Genomic DNA, 25,206 nt, shown 5'->3' with positions numbered 1-25,206 from the left:
TTATTTAGTTTTAATACGCATTTGTTTTTATTCACACGAAAACGATGTAAATTTAATGATTTTTAATTGATATTTTACATAAATATAAAGAAAATTATGTTCTTTTTTTAATTGTGTTAGGCGGTAGAATTGCAATCAGCGTCCATTTTAATATCACCCTCCATTTTGTATTGTTAGTTTGTATGTCATGTGATATCTCACATTTCAAGTGTTTTGTTTAATATGCAACATGGAACTTAATAATTATAGACCCGTAATTAGATAGACATATCATTTTTAGAAGTCTTATCACTTTTTTTGTATCAAATAAAATCTAGATTTTTCTTATTTGAAATGATGGTCGTTATGAAGATTTTTTCATTTACTAGTTATTTCCATATTTGGGATTGTCGGAAGGGTCCATCCTTTGCTGGGCACAGTCCTATTCCCATATCTTGGTAGGTAATTCTGGTATTAAGTATAATATTTTTTCCATAACTATGAAAAAAAGCTGCCGGAGTAAAATTAGGAAATTGATGCCCATGGTTTTGTAAACAGTAGTTTTTTGATCTTTTTTCTCCAAGCTGTTTGTGTTTTGAGTTTCATGTTGTGTATCGTATTTATTAACTCGACAAACGTGAAGCCCCAATTAAGCTTACGCACAAACTCTAGCTGTACTGATATCATTATAAATGCCGCGTTGTGAATATTTGTGTGCCGCTGAATGTACTAGTGTATGTATATGTAAATATATTTTTGTAAAATGTTACATTTTTACTTAATTATAATGTTTTTAAAACTATGATTATGTTTTATTTACTTACTAGCTGTTGCCCGCGACTCCGTCCGCGTGGGCTTCAGTTTGCAGCGAGTGACAGTTCATGTTTGTTCATGATTGGCTATTGACGTGACCGTCGGTAAAACAGTGCAACGGTATAACAGTACTCAGGGTTGGAACTTTATAACTCAACCGCTAGATGGCGTTGAAACATTTTTATTTTTTCGAAAAAAATAGATTTTTTTTCTTAATAAAAAGTATTCTATGTTACATCGAATAACTCCAACTGAATACGAAAGTCCATCAAAAGTAGTCCGGACGTTCGGGTATAAAAAATAAAATGCCAATGTTTACATTCCATGGTTTGGGTTATACTTATTTTTAATTGGATTTAAAGTTAAGTAAGTAACAACATTGAATCTAGATTATAAATATGATGGACTTGAACATTTAAATTTATTATAAACTTCTCAACGAAATAAAGAATATATATTATCAGCATTCCAATCCATTCGATTTACAGGACGAAGATTTTATAAACAAGCCATCTGTCCCGGCGATCTACGTACCGTAAAACATGTTGATCTAATATTTTTCTGAAAACAAAATTACAGAAGCACAAATTGAACACAAAACTGAACGCAGAATTGTGATACCTACTCTCATGCAGGGATAGAACCCACACCCCGCCAAATTGACATGAGCTTGTGGTTTCTGCTTCGGCGCCGGTATAACTTGCCCACTTCTTCTTCCGTGCAGTCGAATCACTATTAATATGTTTAATATCAACACACATCGTTAATTATTCACTTCACTCATAAAAGCTTAGCACTCGTGTTCAAAATATAATTTATTAATCAAATAATTTATAGTCTTGATAAATGGCAAATTATAAATTATTATGACGTATCTGCTTGAATAATTTATAGAAGACTAACTGTTGGCCGCGGGCCTGCTCGCTACAAATCGGAAATCATCCCCACGGGAACATAAAATCTATATAAAAAAACTATCCTATGTTTTAATCCTGGTTATAAACTATCTGTGTGCCAAGTTTCGTTTAAATCTGTTCAGTTGTTTTTGCGTGAAAGAGGAACAAACATCTATACTTACAAACGCTCGCGGTTATTGTATAAGTGGTATATATTATAATAGTAGGAAACACGTTTAAGTAACCGTCTATAGATATTATTTACACAAGTGTATAATGTTTAATAATTGCTCGGTTAGCCGAGTGGCTCTCCGTGCACTCACTGTGCATGACGTGTCGCGAGTTCGATACCCACGTAGATCTAGCATCTATGTGATCAAAATCAAAAGTTTTTAGCACTTTTAAAGCGTTACAGTTTAAACTCTAGGTGTATCCACAAATGCTTGTCCTGAGTCTGGGTGTCATTGTGCATGTGACTTAAATGTTCATGAAATTCCGCGAAGTAAAGATAACATTCCTTTATTTATTTATCGCACGTTATCACAACAGCCATTTTCAAGAACAACACAATTTTATTATTTTGTCTGTCTGTATAAAAAGTGCGCTAGCTAAATAACATGTCTTCAAATTAAGTAAGTATGAGTCACTTTGAGGATACAGAGGATTCTGTGGAAAATGAAAAAATAAAAACTGGTCGACGGACGGAAAGACAGCCTCATTATTAGGTTTTTTTTGCCGTTTCCGTATGAAACTCTAAACATCTTGGAACGAAACATAGCAGCAGAAGTTTACCATCAATTAAAAGTTATGAAATAAAGCTATTTTAATTAAATTACGTAGTGTTTTTTTTTAACTGTATTTCTTTCTCGTTTAGATTCTATACAACATTTTATATAGACTGGAATTTCCGAGCTTTTAAACAAAAGTGTGTGAAATATCGGGTACCATGTAACACCATACTTAACTTGAAAAAGTAACGAGACAGGTAAACTGTACAAGGGTTGTTTAATATATCATCATCATTGGCCTAGCCTTTTCCCATGTTGGGGTCGGCTACCAGTCCAATCGGTTTCAGCTAAGTACCAGTGTTTTACAAGGAGCGACTGCCTATCTGACCTCCTTAACCCAGTTACCTGGGCAACACGATACCCCTTGGTCAGACTTTTCAAGCTTCTGACTACCTGTAACGACTGTCAAAGATGTAAGAATAACAGCCGGGACCCACAATTTAACGTGCCTTCCGAAAAACGGAGGAACTCGTTATGACAAAGATGATCACCCATCTATGGACCAACCGCGTCAAGCAAAGCTTAACCTGTGATCGTTTTAGTTATGCGGTTATAGTTTAATATATCAATGTGAAAAAATGATATTTTGATCAACACGAATCTTTAGCTGTCACTTTCCAGTCATTAGTTGGCTAATCACAGTTATAAGTAAATCCAATACAATGTCCAAACAGAATCCATTAACAAATGCTTATCCTGCACCAAGTAATTGTCTATGGGCAGTTACCACACTATTAACATCGTGTCAGTGGGCGGGGCCTCGCGCTTGCCAAGCCCCACCCACCGGCGCGGGCGCATTAATGACGTTCCATCTCAAAATAATATTAAGGTTAGTTAGCTTCGCCATTTTTCATGTTTATCTAGATGTTATTTTAAGGAATATTTAAGAATTTCTTGCGATGTAACTTTTGTTTTGTTGGTTGGGTTGAGTTTACTGATTTTAACCTGGAATAGAAATAGAAAATATTTTTTACTGTTATATAGATGTTTTAGAAATTCTAAGAATCCATTTTTTTTTAATTTTGTTCTTTGCTATTAAAAGTGTCGAGGGAGTGTTTTGATTATGCTGTCACCACAATTCTGACCAATACATATTTTTTATTCGGCTCGTATGATTCCACTAATGTTATTTATTATAATAGAAAACGAATTCAAATTTCAATAAAAGAATAACGTTTATATTCGACAAGTGACGTGACTTTGACTTGACAGTTCAATAAATTTGAGTGATTCGTCAGCGTTAGCGAGGAGATAATAATATTATGTAACTTGTAGATACACAGATCCTGTATTATTTAGAACATAAGAAGACAAAATCGAATGTTTTGGTGAAAGGTAAAGGTATAAAAATAAAATACTAAAGAGTGTATAAAATCTTTTTATTCTCAAATATTGAGCAGAATGAGCATTGACAATGTAGTCTAAGAACTTAAATAAATAAATAATAGCTTACTACCTACATTTTCATTCTTGCATTACAGTATCAGTAGTAAAACTTAAAAATACAAAAAACAGGGGTGAATAGATTTATAAGATAGAAGCGTATAATTCAAAATTTATAACTAAGTGCTACCCTCTCGGAAAACGATTTCATATGAAAAATAAATTGCACATAGATATAACTAATGTGTATCCTAGGGTATCGTGTTGCCCAGGTAACTGGGTTGAGGAGGTCAGATAGGCAGTCGCTCCTTGTAAAACACTGGTACTTAGCTGAATCCAGGTAGACTGGAAGCCGACCCCAACATAATTAAGAAAAAGCTAGGACGACGATATATTTCCAAATTTTTTTGGAATATGTTGAATTGATGTAACTATTCACCCCTATTAATGGTATTTCTTATACATTCTTTGGCTGAATATTTTAGCTTATTGTGTTATTATGTTCCTGAATAAGATAATAATAGTGTCATGGCGTATCTTTCCCATTGCTAGCTAACGCTTGCACAATACATCGCAATCGGGCTAAACTGTTCACTCCACAGGAAGATGTGTCGTCTGAAACAAGGATTTGGTTTTGAAACGACCAGTTCGACTCGCGATCCCGCCGCGTCTGCTCATGATTAAAGACTCCGGTTGGGCCCGAAACTAGTCGAGCTACCCCGATAAATACGCGAGAGTAAACCGTTACATCATTTAATAATGTTACTTACTGTTTAAAAAAGGTATTTCTTTCTCTGTCTTTGTCTCTCTTGTGTCGTAGGGACGTTGTGAGGTCACAGCTGACTCCATGTAGCTCTTGCAGCTTTCAGACTCCAACTGTTGGCAAAAATGTCTAAATCAGATGAAGATGGAGAAAAAATAACTAAACTAGGAGTTTTTAAACAACGCCGTGATATTTTATGTTTTTTTTAACTCCGAAACAGTTGTATTTAATAGATAAATAACACCCAGACACAGAACAAATGATCGTGGTCATCAAAAAACATTCGTCTTAGCTGGGAATCAAGCCACGACCTACGGTCCAGCAGTAAAGGCTCTAACCACTAGACCAAAATTCCTATAATAGCAGAAATCTGCATAAAGTACATCAACACAATTCAGTTACATTTGAATTCCTCCTAATCTAACATTATAACACTAGCTGCTCCCCGCGGGCCCGCTCGCTACAAATCGAAAATGATCCCTAGGGAACATAAAATCGAGATGAAAACTATGTACTAACGATTACAACATATCTTCGTACAATTTTTCGTCTAAATCAGTAGTTCTTTTTGCGTGAAAGAGGAACAAACATCCATACAAACAAACATTCGCTTTAATATATTAGTAAGTCTATGTATTAATCCCGGTTAAAACCTATCTGCCTACCAAGTTTCATCTAAATCCGTAGTTCTTTTTGCGTGAAAGAGGAACAAACATCCATACATACAAACTTTCTCGTCTATAATATAAGTAGGATGCTATTAAAAGCAACAATATAAATTTGCCCTATCGCCACATCAAAAACTTTATTATTAGTGAGACCACACATCTAATGTCCATTGACATAACGCCGCATAAAATATGTAAACATTTAGACAGGCGTGTTGCATTCTATTTCTGTACGTACCGACAACTTTTGACTTAAATCTATTGCGAGGTGGGAGCGAGAGGGTAAGACTTGTCGTATAGATCTTTCTCCCTTCCTCAATTGATACAAACTTGGTTATGTGAACGTGGTAGGGTTAAGATTCGCATCAGCGAAAGTCAAATGCGGCTGTAATTTGCTAAGCTTTGCACCTGCTTCTAATCATTTGCTTATGGTGGTGTGAGAGTTAATATTGATTTTTATGTTTTTTGATTTCGTGTCTCTTGATTTTTAAAATGATATTTAGAGAGGTTGTCAATTGGATACTTTATTTTGTTTTTTTTTATTATTTGTAGTAGAGTCAGTTTAGCGACACGGGTTTTAAAAAAAAATATTTGTCTCGAAATGAGTGCTTGGCTTTAAAAACCGTTTTTTTTTATTGAACGTGATAACCGTCATTTATTCAAGTTTGACTCGGTATCTAGTTTTTATTTGAAGCCGGTTGTAAATTTCTGTTCTTAAAAAATATTCAGTATTTTCATAACGTCAACAAAACAAAATCGGTAAAAGATAAGAAAAGAGAAACCCACAGACAACGTAATGACGACGTTCCCGCCAAAATGTCTACCCTTATTACTGTCAGTGACAACATTTTAATAAGGATTATGTTTTAATCACAATTTAAATATTTTGACAACAGATTAGTTAATAAAATATAAAAGCAATAAATAAAAAATTAACAACCCCCGAGGCAAATTAGAATCATGAAGAGAACTAGTCAAAACAAATTCAATGAGCCCAAACTCGATGGGTTTACTAAAAGTTAGACCTGGATTACGTCTCCTACCTTCGAGCCCTAAAAGCAGGCCAACTCAGTGATTCCAGAAGACATCAGTGTTTCAAATATCAGATCCCACAAAACATATGCTTGCAAGTAAACTGAGCGTGTAACATTCCTATCACACCTAACAAACGACCTTGAAGACCTTAAGCGATTTCCACCAAACAGCCAAGAACACTCTCGACTGATATACCTTTCAAAACAAAAAAATTGCATTAAGAGCGGATCACTCGTTTGGCAGCTACGATGCCACAGACAGACACATACACACACGTAAAAATTATAACACCCCGTCGTTTTTGCGTCGGGGGTTAAAAAGCACTGCTTTCGTGTTTAATGTTTGCGAAATCCGCGCGACTAAAGTATTATAGGTATAGTGTAGCAGTCGTTAAAAATAACAATAACAAAATTAACACAATAAAATTCGGTTTTATAATCAATCTAGCTGTGCCCCGCGGTAGCACCTGCGTGAATACGCTCGTTCCCGGTGCCTTTATATTATTGGGGGCGGAGATCGACCCAACAAATCACTATCGTAACAAAAGTCAGGATTACTTAAAAATATGGTAGTTAAGTATTCTTAAGATTCTATTTTCCGCGCAATTTTTCATTTTTTTCTTTTATAAGAACCTTCTCTTGATAATAACAAATACAACATAAAAAAATCAGAGAAATCGGTCCAGTCGTTCACGCGTGACGCCGTGACAAAGAGAGATAGGGATTCATTTTTATGTATATCTAATAGATTATTTCATTATGGTTCAGTCAAGCGTATTTATTGGTTCTTCTTAATGCAACAAGCTTGTTACCCGCGTCTATGTTCGCGTGGTAAGTATGACGGTAGGTCATCAGCATCATCATCATCCTAGCCTTTTCCCAACATTGGGCTCGGCATCAGTAAGTCAGCTAAAGTACGTATGACTTTGAAAAAGTCATATAGGTATTCCGGGACGGGTCTGTTGGTCTAGTGGTGACCCTGACTGCTATACCGGAGGTCGTGGGTTCGATTCCCGCCCAGGACAAATTTTCTGTAATGATGATTATGATCATTTGTTCTGGTGTCTGGGTGTAATTTATCTATAATATGTATGTATTTAGAAATATATAAGTAAGTTTAAGCTGTCTGGTTACCATAACACAAGCTCTGCTAAGCTTGGGATCAGATAACCGTGTGTGAGTTGTCCCAGGATATATTATATATAGGTATTTTGTCTGCCTTGGAACGGAACCTGCACTTCGTGCTAACAAGGGCACTACGACTTAATTTACTGCAGATACTATGTTCAGAATCCTGCTTTCAAAATTCAGTTTGTCCCGAATGTTGTTGTTTTTAATTGGATTTTATTGCCTTATCAATATGAGGATATAATATAACTATTTAACTTATTTGGAAGTTAATTCTTTTATGGCTTAGCTTGCCAAAACTGTACGTGTTTATTCCTATTTATTATACCATATTTATTTTTCCTTTTTTAGGGGAAATCTATCTATACTAATATATAAAGCTGAAGAGTTTGTTTGTTTGAACACGCTAATCTCAGGAACTACTGGTTCAAATTGAATAAATATTTTTGTGTTGAATAGACCATTCATCGAAGAAAGCTTTAGGCTATAAACCACGCTGCGACTAATAGAAGCGAAGTAAAATGTGAAAAAAAACACGGCAGATATAAATCATAACTTATATCTTCTACCCACGGGGACGAAATCGCGGGCGACAGCTAGTTAATACTAAAATGGCTAACTAATAAATGGTCTAAGAGCCCATGGACGCCAGACCTACGTTATTTTATAAAAGCTGAAAGTTTGTCAGCGGATGCTCTCAACATAGGTAAGAACGATGGCTGATTATGGAGTTTGGGCACGCTATTAAAGGTGCTAAAAACGTAGGTCTGGCTCTTACTCTAAAAGTATTCAATTTGTTCTATAAAGCTGTCAGCTACTTCTTCACAAATTTCATCGAAATCCAATCAGTCACACCATGACAAAAATTAAATATCTCTCTTTCTACCCCGATAAGGATAGTATCGGATTTCCTCATGTTCATGACAATTACAATTAATCGAAAATGATGTCACGAGGACAATCCAGGGCCCCAATTCTGCTATTTACAACGGCCGATGAACAAATGGCAATTGGATTAAGCATTTTGACAACAAAATAATTGGAAGTTAATTGCATTGACCCTGAATGCACCGTGCGGTACTTTTCTACTCATTGTTTAGAAAAATTGTTAAGAGAAATACGAAAATTGTCATTTTAAGCCAAATTTCACTCATTAATCGGCAGTTGTAAATAGCAGAATTGGGACCCAGGTGTCTATGAGGACATCCACCTGAACCTGAGGACCTGTTTCCTCCGCCGAGAGGTATTCAGGGGTAGAAGAGGGTAGTGTCAGACTCTTACTGACTGAACCTAAACCACCGTGCTACGTCATTCGCGTTTTTGTGTCGGTGTATGGCAATGCGTTGCAATTCTCCAAAACGACACCCGCATTAAGGAATTTAATCCTTGTGTCGCGGGGGTTGCACAAATATTCACGACGACCTCCGTGGCCGAGTGGCGTACGCACCGGTTTCAAGGTGTCGCTAGCTCTGAGGTCCCGGGTTCGATCCCCAGTCGGGTCAATGTAAAAATTCACATTTCTACATTGTCTCGGGCCTGGGTGTTTGTGGTACCTTCGTTGTATCTGAATTCCATAACACAAGTCACTTCAGCAATTTACTTTGGGTTCAGAACAATGTATGTGATGTTGTCCGCATTTATTTATTTATTATTTATTCAAGTCACATTCACAAAGATACCCAGACTCAAAACAAGCATTCGTGGATCACTCAAAAACTCGGGATCCAAATCGCGATACTTCGCGTCAGTGGGTTTGGCGTGGTGACCTCAACCACTCGGCTATCCGTGTAGTCCAATTTAAAATGTTGTCAAAATATTAATTACATATTTAGTCCGACAAATACCAATTTTATGTCAACTGTATTTATACTGAATCATAAGTATTCAGCAATATTTCAGTTTTCCTTTTATTATTTCACAATGTGGACCTATTGTGTGTGTCTCGTTATTCTAATTGTAATTTCAACAGAAAGTCTTTCAGGTAATAGCGATTTATTTGAATATATTTAATAATGTCTTTAAAAACATGGATCTTTTTTGTTTCAACAAGGCCTCCGCATGTTGAACCTGTGTCCCCGTGTACGCCTATTAAAAGAGTACCGTAACTTCTTAAATTTGGGGATGAATAAAAATATATGGCATAAAAATGACACTACTAAGCAGTTAAGAAACAAGAGGATAGTTTTTATTTAATTTTTCTGTTTCTTTCAGTACAAGTATTTATAAATAACGTGAATGTTAAATACACGTGGGAGTACATGGAGAATTGCGGACAAATTAATTATGAATATTGGGATGGAAACCTCATACATGTAAGATGGGAGATACCGTTTGGTCTTTTTGACTTCAAGTATTATAATAACCAAGGTAAATGGATCTTCATCCTTTAATTTTATTTTATTTTAAACATATTTCTGACTAGCTGGTATTCTAAAACACCTACCGCAATAGGGATAACGACAATTCTTACGAATAATAAATTTTATGAAATCGTTACGTACGTCACAAACCCCTCTCAGTTTATTTAATTCGAGTCTATTTTGCAATTATTTAACTTCCCTTAATAGATTTTTTTTATAACCAGCTTTCATCATAGTAATTAATCCATATTTGGCTTACTTTCTATACCTTGGCTCCGCTGTCCATCTGTCTGTTACCAGCCTTTATCTCATGAACCCTGATAGCTATAAAAAATAGACATCTAGGTTAATCTACGTTTGATTCAGTCATGAATTTGTTTTTTTTATTTACTGAGACTAACACATTTAAAACATTTTGGCATCCAAATAAATGACATGCTATAGTTTATTTTTTAATTATAGGATAGTCGTATAATAATGTTCTCTATGTTATAGGTCAGAAGCTCATAACGAGTGAAATTAAAACTGAATCGTTGTACCGAGCTGAATTCCGTACATTGATCCAATCCAGCGATGACAGATCCTACATTATTTACAACTATCAAATATATAGGAACGGCATAATTCAACAATTCAAAATCAAATTTATTAGGAGGACGCTAAATTTTGATCACAGTAAGTCTAAATCAAAAATTTAAAGTTTTATTTCAAACTAGATTTGAAATAAATACGCGAGTTTCTATCCTACTTCATGCTAATATCATAAACGTGAAAATTTGTATGTATGGATGTTTGTTACTATTCACGCAAAAACTACTGAACGGATTTAGACGAACCTTTATATACAGGTAGTTTATAACCAGGATTAATACAGGATAGTTTCTATCCAGATTTTATGTTCCCGTGGGATCATTTTCGGTTTGTAGCAGGCGAGCACGCGCCCAACAGCTAGTTTTTTATCATTTGTTTAAAATCGCTTTTTCTAAGGAATAAAATAAAATACTTTTCAGTTTCAGATTTCTCTTTGACGGTAAACGGACTAAAATTAGTCCCACAATTTGATAAAGCTGGCAACACAACATACTTCAAATTTGTCTACGGCTACACTGAAAATGAACGGATAAAAATTAATGTTGAGAAAAAAACCACTCAAGATGGAATTATAGTTTGCAATATGGATGGAGTCTATTTTAAAGCGGGTAAGAATTCTTCTTCTTCTTCCATTATATCAAATAGGCTTAACGATTTTACACAGCTTTGTATTTATTTCGGAAGGCACGTTATATTGTGGGTCCCTGGCCCAGCTGTTATTAGCACACCTTTGACATTCGTTACAGGTAGTCAGAAGCTAGAAAGTTTGACAGCCAGTCTAACTATTATTTAAAGGAGTATCGTGTTGCCCAGGTAACTGGGTTGAGGAGGTCAGATAGGCAGTCGCTCCTTGTAAAACACTGGTACTTAGCTGAATCCGGTTAGACTGGAAGCCGACCCTAACGTAGTTGGGAAAAGGCTGTGGATGATGATGATTTATAAATATTGTTAAAATTATTCTAATCATTTTTCGCACTTCGATAGCATTCTAATTAAAAAAACAATTGTCAACAGAGTCGGATTCACCCAGAAAGTTATTATTAAATACAGATTTTCAGATGATGAAAGACACTTACCATAAACATTTTTTTTGCGAATTCAAATTGGAATACAAGACTATAACCGCGGACTTGTTGTTAATGAGAACATTTTACGGTAAGTTAAAATAGGCTGGGTTGTAATGCTCTTAAAAAATGTAGTTTCAAGCCAATATTCTGACTGCACGAATAGCCGTGTGGTTGAGGTCACCACGCCAAACCGGGGCGTAATGAGTGCGACGTGTCGCGGGTTCGACCCCCTAGTACAAGCATTTGTGTGATCCAAAAAAGCTTGTTACTGAAACTGAGTCTGTGTGTCTTTCTGTATGTGATTTGAATGTATGAGAAACTCCCCGCGACACAAGGATTAAATTCCTTGCTGCAAAAATTGTTTAAAATAAAATATTAAATTGAAATTACCCGATACAAGGATAATTTATCTACATTATTTATGTATTTTGAAATATATAAGTATGTTTATCAGTCGTCTAGTACTCATAATACAAGCTATGCTTAATTTGAAACTAAATAGCGTTGTGTGAAACTTTTGGAATATCATATTATATAATCCTTCCTTACTAATATTATAAATGCGAAAGTAACTTTGTCTGTCTGTCTGTTACGCTTTCACGTCTAAACCACAGAACTGGTTTTAATGAAATTTGGTACAGAGATAGAGTTGACCTTGAGAAAGAACATAGGATAGTTTTTATCCCGGACTTTTGAAGAGTTCTCTTGGAAACGCGATATAACTGACCTCGACGCGGGCGAAGCCGCGGGCGAAAAGCTAGTTAAAAATAAACTCTTAATTTCAGATGATCATGTGGTGAGTCTACCAGAGAAAAATATCAAATATAAGTATACAAAACAAAAGAATTACACTTTTATGACGTATAAGAATATAGCTAATGAGACCATACCGGTTCATTACCATACACGTAATCATTATAATATTGAAGTAATTAAGGGTAAGTTGATACGTCATGGCAATAGGGATGATGACATTTTTTTTTTGCAGTTTCCGTCTTGTAGTTTTTTGTATAATAATGGATACGTATTTTTTCATTTGTCCGGCAAACGTAAATTGACCAAATTACAGTGAATGAAACTTACGCGTGACGTCACGATTGAGTATAAATTTTACTCTATCGTTACGTCACAAGCCCCCACTCCTAAACTTTAAAGCAGTTAATCTTTGTCAATTCTAGTTTTTCTGAAAAAGGAAAAAATACGTGTCTCATACTTTTCAATTATCTAACTGAGGGACTAGTGAGATTTTTTTCTTTTTGTACCCAGTCATCATCCCTATTTCCTTCTAATCAATGTCCTAAATATGGGAAGAGGCCTTTGTCCAGCAGTGGGACGCTAACAGGCTGGTATTATAATGTAACCTGATACAGGTACGCTTTTTAATTTGTGTCAGTTAATAAAGTAAATAATTAAGGATTAAAGACGAAACAATTGACTGCCCAGATAGCCGAGTGCTTGAGGTCACCACGCCAAACCCTCTAAGCGATTCGTTCCTCGTGTAGAATAAGCATTTGTGTGATCAACGAATCGTTTCCTGTGTCTGGTGTCTTTAGACTTCAGGCTCAGAACAAGCATTCGTGGATCACACAAACGCTTGTCCTACGCGGAGATTGAACCCGAGACACGTCGCGCTCAGTGGGTTTGGCGTGGCCACCTCAACCACTCGGCTTTTCATTCAATCATCGGACATTGTAAATAGCAGTTTGAGGCTCTTGTCTATTCAAGAGAGTTTATATTTCAGACACATGCGATGCTATCGTGACTATTCATGAAAGGAAGAAGTTACGGGAACAGAGCATGCTTAATCCTCTAAATATTACTTTGAAAGCAGGCTGTAACCAAAGTAGTTACACTTTTATCCATACGATGCAACAGAGAAACAGTTTTGTCCACATCAGCTTCGGTAAGTTAACTTGTAGTATAGATATTGTACTAATAATATTATAAACGCAAAAGTTTGTATGTTTGGATGTTTGTTACTCTTTCACGCAAAAACTGCTGAACGGATTACGACGAAATTTTATACGCAAATAGTTTATAACGTGGATTAACATAGTAATTATTTATCCCGTTGGATTCTTTTCGATTTTTAGCGGGGCAGTATAAATAAATAAAAAAATCCGGACCCACAGGACATATCATCTTTAGCAGAATTGCAAAATGTAGTTAGATATTGATACTGTCTTGAGAACCTTATTTCGATATCCTATTTTCTCACCGCCAAATTTATCATCAAACCAAGCTAAGAACTCTCTTGACTAAGTCATCAATATTCTATTTCAGTGCGCTTTTATTGAATCCCCAGTCGAGTATATTTGCAAACATTCGGTTGTTCATCCAGACTGTAACCGCCAAAATTATTAACCGATTTTTATCGAACATGTCTAAGAAAACTTTCACATAATTCACCTTTAATACAAAAGAAACCAAACTGTAATCGATCAATCCGTTAAGTAGCTATGGTGCCACATATAGAGAGACACGTCAAACTATTAACACTAAATCTTTTATCGTCGGGGTTTAAAAGCGAGTGAAAAGCAACTAATAAGTTTGGGGTCGGCTACCAGTCCAACCGGTTTTAGCTAAGTACCAGTGTTTTTCAAGGAGCGACTGCCTATCTGACGTCCTCAACCCAGTTACCTGGGCAACACGATACCCCTTGGTAAGAGTGGTTGTCAGAGACTTTTCAAGCTTCTGACTACCTGTAACGACTATCAAAAATGTAGGAATAACAGCCGGGACCCACAATTTAACGTGCCTTCCGAAACACGGAGGAACTCGTTATGACAAAGATGGTCACCCATCTACAGACCAACCGCGTCAAGCATAGCTTAACCTGTGATCGAATCACTTATGCGTTATAGCTTAGCCATGGAAGAATCATCTAAGAATCCGTCTCGAGATTATTATTTTTTTAATTAAAGATTATTTTTCAGAATCCGGGATCATTACCACGGCAGGTCACGGTAATATCATTATAATAACATGCAGTACTTTAATTTTATTAGTACTTTGTATAACTGGAGTCTGCTTCGTTTACCTTCGTTTGAGAATGAAAAAGAAAAATACTGAGGTAAAAATTACATCATTTTTAATGGTGCAACGGTTTACTCACGCGTTATCGGGAGTGCCCGGATAGTTTCGGACCCAATCATGAGCTGACGCGGAGGGGTCGCGAGTGAATCAGTCTCACTATAGATACTACAAAAATTATATTTAAATCTAACTAGCCTTCACTAAATCTGTTTTAAAAAAGGCTTGTCGAATATTTTTACATGTTCCAACCACATAAAAACAGATATATTTATCAATACATAATATAAAACGAAGTCGCTTTCTCTTGCCCTTCTATCATTTTCAATGCTTAAATCTTTAAAACTACACAACGGATTTTGATGCAGTTTTATAACTTATTCATCATTTTGTAGAGAAACATATACGTTATAAATCATACGTATTTACTATTTTTTATCCTTATCATGCAAACGCTGGCCTACGGGATATATCAAAATTATGTACTACGATATTGTACATCATTAAAAGGCCTAAAAAAAACCTGCGACGTCGCATATGTCTTTTCAGGTTGAGTCACTAAAACCATTTATTTTCGGTAATATTTTTTCTAAAGGCTAAAATGGGATTGGGCGTGTCATGTTAGCCGCATGGAAAGTGATCATTGGGCCAAAGTCACCACACTATGGGAGCCAACGGATGGACGGCGTCGTCGTGGGCGACCTAGGAAGCGGTGGCGATACGACCTTGTCGCTTACCGCGCAGGCTGGTTCCATGCGGCCCAGAATAGAGAGTCGTGGAAGGATTTGGGGGAGGCCTTTGCCCAGCTGTGGGACACAGTGGACTAGAGAAAAAATTTTTTTTTTCTCAACAATTATTTCTAAGTTGTTTTTGTTACGATGAAATTCGTTGATATACCTATATAAGCACGGGCAACAGCTAGTAATGGTATGCATGTCTTGTTATAGGAGTGCGGTAATGCTGAACAATATGTGAGCAGTATCACAGGGCATGAGTATGTGATGATCGACTACGCGAGATGTAAATGGAATCAGACACAGAACTGAAAAATGAAGAAATTTTGAAAAAACCTCCTGACTGAAATTTTTTCCCATGTTTTTATAAACTGACTTTCTTGTTTGTTTGTCGTTCCGGTTGGATTTTTGCAACGCAATTTTGAGGCACTTCCCGATAAGCTAGCAGGCTGAAATTTTCAGGGTAGGTTCGAAACTGATGACAACCCAATTTAAAAGTATAAAGATGGCTGGACTGATTTTGATAAAATTTTAATGGAGTGGTATTTAAATTAGTGGTATTTATTTTTTTTGTTTTTTCCTACCTCAGAATTTCGGACTGGATGAAACCATTCTGTTCTCTTTAAATAAAGTGAAATAGTTGTAATTTAGTCCCATGAACATCCTAGTAATAGTTATTTGTATCGGTAATACATAGTATAGTGTTTTTATAACTAGAATAGGGATGATGATTGGGTACAAAAATAAAAAATCTCATTAGTCCCTAAGTTAGATAATTGAAAAGTATGAGACACGTATTCTTACCTTTTTCAGAGAAACTAGAATTGACAAAGATTAACTGCTAAAGTTTAGGAGAGGGGGCTTGTGACGTAACGATAGAGTAAAATTTATACTCAATCGTGACGTCACGCGTAAGTTTCATTGAATGTAATTTGGTCAATTTACGTTTGCGGGACAAATTAAAAAATACGTATTCATTATTATACAAACAACTACAAGACGGACACTGCAAAAAAAATTGTCATCATCCCTATTAGAGTTGTAAGAGTAAAATGTAAAACACACATGTAAAACTACCGCATTTATTTGTGTGTCTACGTCACAAAAATGAATAACTTATTGATAAACAATCGCACGCAACCACAGCGACGCGCGCGCAAATTAAAATTATCCGCGTCGAAATAAAACAAAATAATAAAACACACATTCGCTGCAATTAAAATGATTATCCATCTATAGCCGTTTTCTAAGAAGTCTATTCCTCGTGCGCACGTGTAGCGATAAATAATCTGTGGACGTGTATAAATGACAATTTAACATAGACTACGGACACACGACACGCCGTGTCGCGAACTCCTGAAAACAGATTTAGATATAGTCTTATATGTAAATGTACATTGATGTCTAAACAGAGTAATTTTTAAAGTGATTTTTGAAATCAGTGAAAAATTTATCGAGCTCTTTCTTAGATGCCTACTTTGGTGGTGGGCCCCTGGTCATAGTGAGCCCCTAGGCACTGGCCTAAAGTGCCTTATGTATAATAAGGCACTGGTAGTCGTTATCTGGTTCTAGGTTTTTTTCTCATGAAACGAGATGACCATTTAAATTTTCACAGATGTTGTATTTTTGTTTGCAGGTGTATGGAAATTACAGTTTGTTTCGAACAGTCACGCGCGTAAATGTAGAGATACTTGTTTGGGAGCTATGATGCCATAGACAGACAGACAGACACGTCAAGTTTATAAATCACTTTTTTGCGTCGGGGATTAAAAACAAAAAATGCAACACGTACTTATTTTAGTACAAAACAAACTAAATTGAAATCGCTCAACCCGTTCGAGAGCTATATTGCCGCAGACGGATAGACATCAAACTTATAACATACCTACTTATTGTCATGCAATGCGTATCTTTCATCAATGACAACAAATATTTGAACTAAAAACAACGTCCAGACAAAAAGACGTCAAAGTATAAATAATCAGCTGACATATACAAATTACAATTTAACATGTTGCGACTGCGACGTGCGACACGGACGCAATCGCAAAGTCGCGTCGCGTGACGGATTTAGATTTGAGATTAGAACCATTTGTTGAAATAGGAATCTGTTTTGATATTACTAATGATTTGTTTTATATGATTTTTTTAATTAACTGAATGGTAGACAAATCATATCGAATGATCTGAATGGTTACGAGATTTATCGACGATAAAGGAATGAAGGAAAAATTGTAATTCTTTTATATCATCGTCGTAATCGGCCTAGTGTTTTCCCAACTATATTAAAGGTCGGCTTCCAGTCTAACCGGATGGAGCTAAGTGCCAGCGTTTTACAAGGAGCGACTGCCTATGTGACCTCCTCAACCCAGTTACCTGGGCAACACGATACCCCTTGGTTAGACTGGTTGTCAGACTTTTCAAGCTTCTGACTACCTGTAACGATTGTCAAAGATGTAGGAATAACAGCCGGGACCCAAAAGCATGCCTTCCGAAACACGGAGGAACTCGTTATGACAAAGATGGTCACCCATCTACGGACCAACCGCGTCATGCGTAGCTTAACCTGTGATTGATTCACTTATGCGGTTACAATAATACCCAACTCACCACGGCAGCCGCTCTCAACGCGGCCTGAAGTCGTTCTATATGCTGTATGGCTGCTCTCAGTATCTCCAACTTGGGCAGTCGCCCGCTGCCGGCGCGCGCTCTGATCCTCAACTCTTCAAAGGCAGCGTTGACCTGGTGGAGTTAAAACGTAACTATAAAATAGGTACTAAAATATATTTTAAAAATCTAAATACCCAAGTTTTTAATGCCACGAATTTGTATCAAAATCGGTCCAGCCGTTTTTATAGTTGTAAATTGCATTTTCATCAGGTTTGAAGCCACCCCGAAAATTTTGCCTGCTCGCTTATCGGGAAGTGCCTCAAAATTGAGTTGCAATCCAACCGAAACGACAAAAAAACATACATACCTACAAACAAGAAAGTTAATGTATAAAAACGTGGGAAAATAGACACTAACAAATTGAGCGCTGCAGTCCATATTTACTTTCCAAAGGCAAGGTTACAAACCGATCCCCAAGGCTCCGTGGTCTATCCGGCAGGCTATTTATTAAATAAATCTTTATGAATCCACCTCAAAAAGATATTGTTATAATAAAAGAATGGTCTAACTAATACAACGTAAATCAGTTTTAGGGTGCCGATGCCCTTCGAGCAGCTGATGATAGATCTCGCTGGAGTGCTATTGGGAAGGCCTATGTCCAGCAGTGGACGAATATGGACCGATGATGATGATGATCATGCTCTTTAAGATGTCAAAAGGATAGGGATTAAAAAACGTAGCGTAAGTTAGGATTCAGTATCAATCAATAAATTAACTCAGCATGGTTTACTTCTGGACATATGCTTCTACCGAGTTTTAATATCAGTTTTCCAACACTGTTTTATTCATTATTGGCCACATATAGAGCTTCAAAGGCTGGACCTCTTCAGCCCAGTTACCTAGAAGTCGTAGTCTAGAAGCCGACCCCAACATAGTTGGGAAAAGGCTAGGCCGAAGAAAAAAACGTGTAGTAACAATCATGAATCTGATTAGGACCCGCTATACTGAGCACCTACAAGCCATCTTAAACCAGTCCGCCATACCCCTCAAAATCTATTTCCATCCTAATTTATCTTCAAAAACAGATAATAAAATAATTTGTCGTTTCGTTTCAACAAAATAACCCTTTTCTTGCATACTTTTATGTTTTTTCCTACCGGCTCAGTGGTATTCAATGGGCCATCGCTAATGAGCTGGGGTTCGAAATAAATGTGCCTTTGGGCTAATTCTGTTTGTTTATAATGATTTATTTGTCTATTCATTTTCGTTTTGCGGCCATAGGAACAATTTTTATTGTTAAAACTTTAGTTTTTTTTTTACTATGTGTTTTTTGTTTCTTGTAAATGAAAATTAAGAGTATTGAGGAACAAAAGTTTTTAATTTATTACTTTAAAACGCTAATAAATTAAGTCCCACTTTTTTTTGTGTCCCACTTTTGGGCAAATGCCAAATCATTTCACAATATCCTATCCCGTTTAGCATTTATACGCCGCTTTGCCAATGTTATATACCTATATCCAAACGAAAAAAAAAATAGAAAAATACCTATCTTACCAATATTTTCAAATATATTACAATAATACAACATATAACATTTAATATCATTTTTATGATATCGCTATAAAATACAAGTATAATAAGTTAAAACACTTAAAATTCGAAATGTCACTTCGTCAGCCATTTTGACAGATTTATGGCAACACTATCATAATATTTAAAGGTAGTTACAAAACGTTACGAAGTCTTAAATTTAAAAATAAATCGTGGCGTGTTTGAGCGACGTACTAAATTCGTTTTTATGTGAAATTAAGATGTAACTCGTATATCTTCGGCTTTATCGGGCTCTCGATCTAAATTTAGGTTAAAACCTTGTTCAAACACGCGACAGTTAGCAGGAATATTGATGCTATAAAGTTTTGATAAACTGTTTTTATTTATTGCGTTTTAATTTATGTGTGTGTTTGTGCAAAATTTCAAATGTGGTGGTGGTCTTTAGAGCTTTTTAAAAAGTACTACTCCGGAAGTGAGGAATTTAATCTTTGTGTCACGGCAGGTTTCACAACCATTCAAGTCACCCAGACACACATGCACAAAGACAGACAGACAGAAAAAGCAGTCGTGACAAATGTTTGTGTACGGTATCGAACAACCTTAGCTGATCCAATATTTGAGCGGTATGCTTTGATCAATATGTAGCCTAAAACATACACTAATAACGTGGCGTTCTATCTGTTAAATAATTACCAAAATCGGTTCAGCAAAGTACCCCCGACAATGTCACAAACTCACAAATCTTACCTCTTAGGGCCGATTTTTCAATCGCCAGATAACTTTTATTCGATGATAAATTTGACGTTTTGACAGCTTTTGTATAGAAAATATGTCAAACGGCCATATTTATTCCTCAGATAAAAGTTATCTGACAATTGAAAAATCGGGCCTAGTAGAGAAATACGTCCTTATGAACTCGGATCTTTAGATTTAGTCTGAACCCAGCTTTAGAGCTAATTCGCAACGACTTTATTTTGTGTCAAGACAGTTTCACTAATAGCTGGCGAACACAAATAAATTATACACATTTAGAATTTTTAATGTTAATTCAGTTTACTGCGATCTAATTGCAAATGATCGTTGTTTGTGGGTCATAATTACTCAGTTTCAAAATTCTGACAAGTGACGGTCGAACCTGAAATTTATTGACTCTCTTTTAAACAAATTTAAAATATGTAAAACTAGCTGACGCCCGCGGGCCTGCTCGCTATTAAGTGAAAATGTTCCCACGGGAGCATCAAATCAGGGTAAAAACTATGCCATGTGCTAATCCTGGTTATAAACTATCTGTGTACTAAGTTTTGTCTAAATGCATTCAGTGAGTTTTGCGTAAAAAAAGAAGAAATAATTTGAAAATGGGACAGTTTAGTTTGCTTTGTAAAGTTTTATTTGATTTCATTTCATTTATTAATATGTTAACCATACTTAAGAAGAACTTAGCTTTAATAAAATAACAATAGATTCTTGATTTTAAAACCGACCAAGATCCGCAAAAACCAGAAGGAATAATACAACTACACGGATAGCCGAGTGGTTGAGGTCTCTGCGTCAAACCCACTGTGCGCAATGTTTGCAGGTTCACAACCCGCGGTAGTGCGGAAGTCGTGTAAAAGAAAACTCTATTTGCAACGGGACGGTTAACATTTTAATAAAAAACAAAAGGACGATTTGTCATAAACTCTAAACATAATTATGAACTGTTTCTTAGGATTTTAACGAGACGGACAGATATAAATTTGAGATTTTATTGCCCTTTGCATCTAACATATGCGGTGCTCTGATTCAGTCATCAAGTTACGAGTAGTGAGGTGAACAATAATTACTATGTTCTTAGGTACTTGTTTTATTTTTTAATTATTTGTGTAAGTAACGTACGTTAAACAGTGGATCCCGGCTGTTATTCATCTTTAACAGTCGTTAAAAGTTAGAAAAGTCGTAGTCAAAAGTTAGAAAGTCTGACAACAGTCATCTAACGGGTATCGTGTTGCCTAGGTAGCTCCTGCCCGCTCCTTGTATAACACTGGTACTTAGCTGAATCCGGTTACACTGATAGCCGACCAACACATTTCGGAAAAGGCTAGAATGATGATATAGAAAGTTTATCTGGCACTTTTAAAACTTTACATTAGGAATAGGCGAAAAACTCTATTAGTAACTCTTTTAAAGTTTTGTAAAGTATTGCTTCAATACTATAATTTATGTAAGAAATAAAAACTAGGACCTATCAAATAGCCAACATGGGAAAAGACCGTACGTACGTAAGAAACTAGTCGGGCAATTCCGACTAGTTTCGTTTAAATATGAACCATTCTCACGAAATGTACTATGATTACTATTTTTTGTGCCTATTTGCAGATTAAATTGTTTATCTAAAATAATTTCTAACTAAACTGATAAAATAAACATTTGAACTTAAAGCCAAAAGAGCTAGATCCCAGTGACATTTCACAAACCTCTTGAAAACAATTACAACTAATTAATACTTAAAACTCGCGCCTATATTAAAAGGGTGATTTAACACATGCGCTTGCGCATCCCGCGCGCCTAATATGTCGTGACACTCACGACGTGCGTGTCCTCAGGGGAGCGATAGCACTTTACAGGAGATTTAATGAACATTTTAACGCTTTTAGAATATGTCAGATTTAGTTTTAGAGATGTAGAATTTAAATGGTGGAAGTATATTTTTAAATTAGGTTATAAATAAATATGTTGTTCGTTTTGGCGAATTTTGAATACCGAACTGGTAGTTATGTACTTACTTATACAAATAATATGATACACACCAGCCTATAGATATCCCACTGTTGGGCAAGGGCCTCCTCCCATATAAGGAAGATTTGTTCATTGGTTTCCACGTTAGCTCGTTGTAAGTCGGCGATTTCAGATATCTATATTTGTAATCCAGCTCTCCTAACGAAGTAATCCTTCACCGTCTGTCAGAAGTGTTTTAGAATAATTATGAAAACACATTTTTTTAAACTCACTTTAGTTCTTGTTCGCATTGGGATCGAACCTGCACCTCGAGCATTCAAATCCATACACACACCCGCAAGACTTTTACGAAATCCCACAAATACACACGAAAGCAATAACCAGATTCAAAATTAACTCTTTAATCTTAGGCGACAGTTTTCTCTAAAGTAATATAAATAAATGACGCGGGTTTGTCTGTAAATCACGTTTCTCGGATTATCGGATCACGGATACACGACAAATGTCCTGGAACACGGATTAAGATGGAGTTTATAAATATTGTCACTCCTTTAGGCTTAGTGGTCAGGGTTTGGCTGTATTGGTAATTAGTTATGAGGAACTCGGTACCCGTCGGTAGCTTAGTTCGTAAAGCTAGGCTAAATAGGGTAATTTAGTCCATCAGACAGATTTCCAAAAAATATTGAATGCGTATAAGTATTTTCCCACGTTTTTTTATAAACTCACTTTCTTGTTTGTATGTTTGTTTGTCGTTTTAACTCAGTTTTAAGGCACTTCCCGATAAGCTAGCCGGCTGAAATTTTCAGGGTAGCTTCAAACCCGATGACAGTGCAATTTACAATTATAAAAACGGCTGGAGTGATTTTGGATAAAAATGGGATGAAGTGACTTCTTATTCTACATCGAGTTTTTATTTTTAGGACATTTAAAAACCTGTTTTTTTTTTAATTTTTAAATCTAATTATTGTATTTGGATTTCATTGACAATTCGGTTCCTGTTTTAGAAATAATGTGTTTTTTTGCAAGCCAGCATATAATTCCAGAGAGCCAATCGTATGGTTTTAATAATATTATTGTTGTAGTGGAAGCATGACGGCAACTACTCGTAGAGCGCATCTCTCTTCCACACTTTAAAAGGTCTTCTGTTTCTTTTATATGACGTCGCAAAACAAATGGTCTCAATAGGAGTTTGAAGCAAACAAATGAAATAGCATGCAGCCGAAATAACGCTTCTAAAAAACTGCGTTTTAGATCTTCTTTAAAATTGACAGTTGAAAACATTGAAAGACGCCTTGAAATCGGTCAAGTCGTTCCTGAGATTATAGCGTTCAAAGAAACTTTTCAGCTTTATTATATTAGCATAATATATTTTTATAATAACTACCATGAGATTGATTCATTATTAAAATGTTGTAACGGTTTACTCACGCGTATTTATCGGGATCGCCCGACTAATTTCGGAACCAACCGGAGTCCTTAATCATGAGCTGATGCGTGAACCGTTCCATCATTTTAATAATAGTATAGTTGATGATTAACGTAAACCTTCTGAAAATGGTTTAAAAGTAACTTTACCCTCTAGTAAGTAATGGACTCTACATTTCATATTCTTCACTGAATGATGATTCAGTATAATTAAAATAATTTTAAGGAGGTTTCATCGAGTAAGTAGATAAAATGTGAAAATACATTCTAAAAGCAAACCCACAAAATAGTATTACAAAAATACGAAAACAAACTTCTGTTCAGCCTAGATAAATCTAGTTAAAACTAACTGAAACTTATACACAAATCGAGAAACTTCAGAAATAAAAGTTTCGAAGCAATCGTGAATAACGCGTATCCAATACACTTAGGTCTTAGAACTTAGATATCTGTGCCATAAACTTGTAGAATCAATATTACAACCTACTTTTCTTAACCGCCGTCGCTCCCGCAGTGTTGCCGCTTTCCGCCGGTCAACTGCCGCCGTTTTTCGCTTGCAAGCTTTACAGGCCCAAGCCAAACATCTTCTACTTGGTCCCAATACATGCTGAACATGACTTTCCTCTTTATCTTCTAAAATTTCCCCGTTTTTATTCTCATTTTTCACCTGGCAACACTGGTCGCTCAAATCTTTTTCTTCTTTGTGAAAGTCGAATTCTTTGTAGTTATTGTTGTTGTAGCTATCGTAAATTGAGTTGTAACTCATTTTTATGGTTTAGGAACTTTTAAGAAGTATAATTTCTAGTCTTTGGCTGGGGTTTTCGGTTTAGGAAGATTATTTTAGGAACTATTTGTAATGTTTCAGTCATTTATGTTAACTTAATATTTAAGTTATTATGTATTCTTAAAACTTATTACTGTCTTTGTATTTGAGCAATATCGATGATTAATTATTATGAAGTTATCTAGTATGATAATAACAATTAACTATCATCATATCAATTTTCACATTTTCATCACAAAATCTAGCACACACTATATCTAAACCACAAAAAACAGAAATCACGAACTCGAATTGCGCGCCAAAACGTGACAGATAACTTTGACACTATGTTTTTTTCGGGTGGCGCGCACCGCGACACCGCACACACTGAATTCAGCCGAGGGTTGATCACAGCCAGAGATTTACAAAATATGCTCGCTATTAATAAACTGTCTAGCACAGTGGCTCTTACTTCGCTGAGAGATGCCAATTTATTAGTGTTTAGATTGAAATTGATGCCGGCAATATATTCCTTTTAAATTTGTAGCGACGAAAGCTCGGCGACATTTTTATATTTGTATCTCGTTTTCGAGTTTCGAATCGATTTTTAATGCGGCTTTTTGAGTCGTTCGTTTTTTTTTCTTTATATTTTATGGCCATGTTACATTTTTAAAGATGATTTTGTATTGACGATAAATCTATTCAGATCAATGGCGAACGAAAGGTTTATTTCTTAGGGCCGTATTTCTGTTCACAGTTTAGATTTTATGAGTGAAATGAGTTAATATTTAGGTCGTGGTTAATTTTATTTATGTTTCGTTTGTATTTATTTGATGAAACTTACAATGTGCTTTTATGTTTTGTGGAGCAATAATAGAAATAAAAAACCTGTTTTATTATAGTTC

General features: G+C 35.8%; 1 protein-coding gene across 1 annotated transcript; it reads right to left on the bottom strand.

Moving 5' to 3' along the window:
* Positions 1-4,350: 4,350 nt before the first annotated feature.
* LOC113502546 (transcription factor SUM-1) lies at positions 4,351-24,919 on the bottom strand. The gene is made up of 4 exons (XM_026884157.1): positions 24,026-24,919; positions 17,848-17,979; positions 4,630-4,735; positions 4,351-4,474 (listed from the first exon to the last, which is right to left on the bottom strand). The coding sequence occupies exons 1-4, from the start codon at positions 24,302-24,304 to the stop codon at positions 4,386-4,388; spliced, it is 606 nt and encodes a 201-aa protein (XP_026739958.1). The 5' UTR covers positions 24,305-24,919; the 3' UTR covers positions 4,351-4,385.
* Between the last annotated feature and the right edge of the window lie 287 nt (positions 24,920-25,206).

The sequence above is a fragment of the Trichoplusia ni genome, chromosome 17 (genome assembly GCF_003590095.1).
Source record: "Trichoplusia ni isolate ovarian cell line Hi5 chromosome 17, tn1, whole genome shotgun sequence".
NCBI classification, from domain to species: Eukaryota; Metazoa; Arthropoda; class Insecta; order Lepidoptera; family Noctuidae; genus Trichoplusia; species Trichoplusia ni.
The sequence above is the reverse complement of the archived record's forward strand: the minus strand, read 5'-3'. Positions and strand labels throughout refer to the sequence as shown.

Bases quoted from the DNA above. Each gene is read 5' to 3' on its own strand.
- LOC113502546 (XM_026884157.1), bottom strand. From the start codon at position 24,304: ATGAGTTACAACTCAATTTACGATAGCTACAACAACAATAACTACAAA. The intron at 4,736-17,847 runs GTGAGTTGGGTA...TTTTGCCAACAG, and splicing joins CGTTGAGAGCGGCTGCCGTG to TTGGAGTCTGAAAGCTGCAA. The intron at 4,475-4,629 runs GTAAGTAACATT...TCCTTGTTTCAG, and splicing joins AGAAATACCTTTTTTAAACA to ACGACACATCTTCCTGTGGA.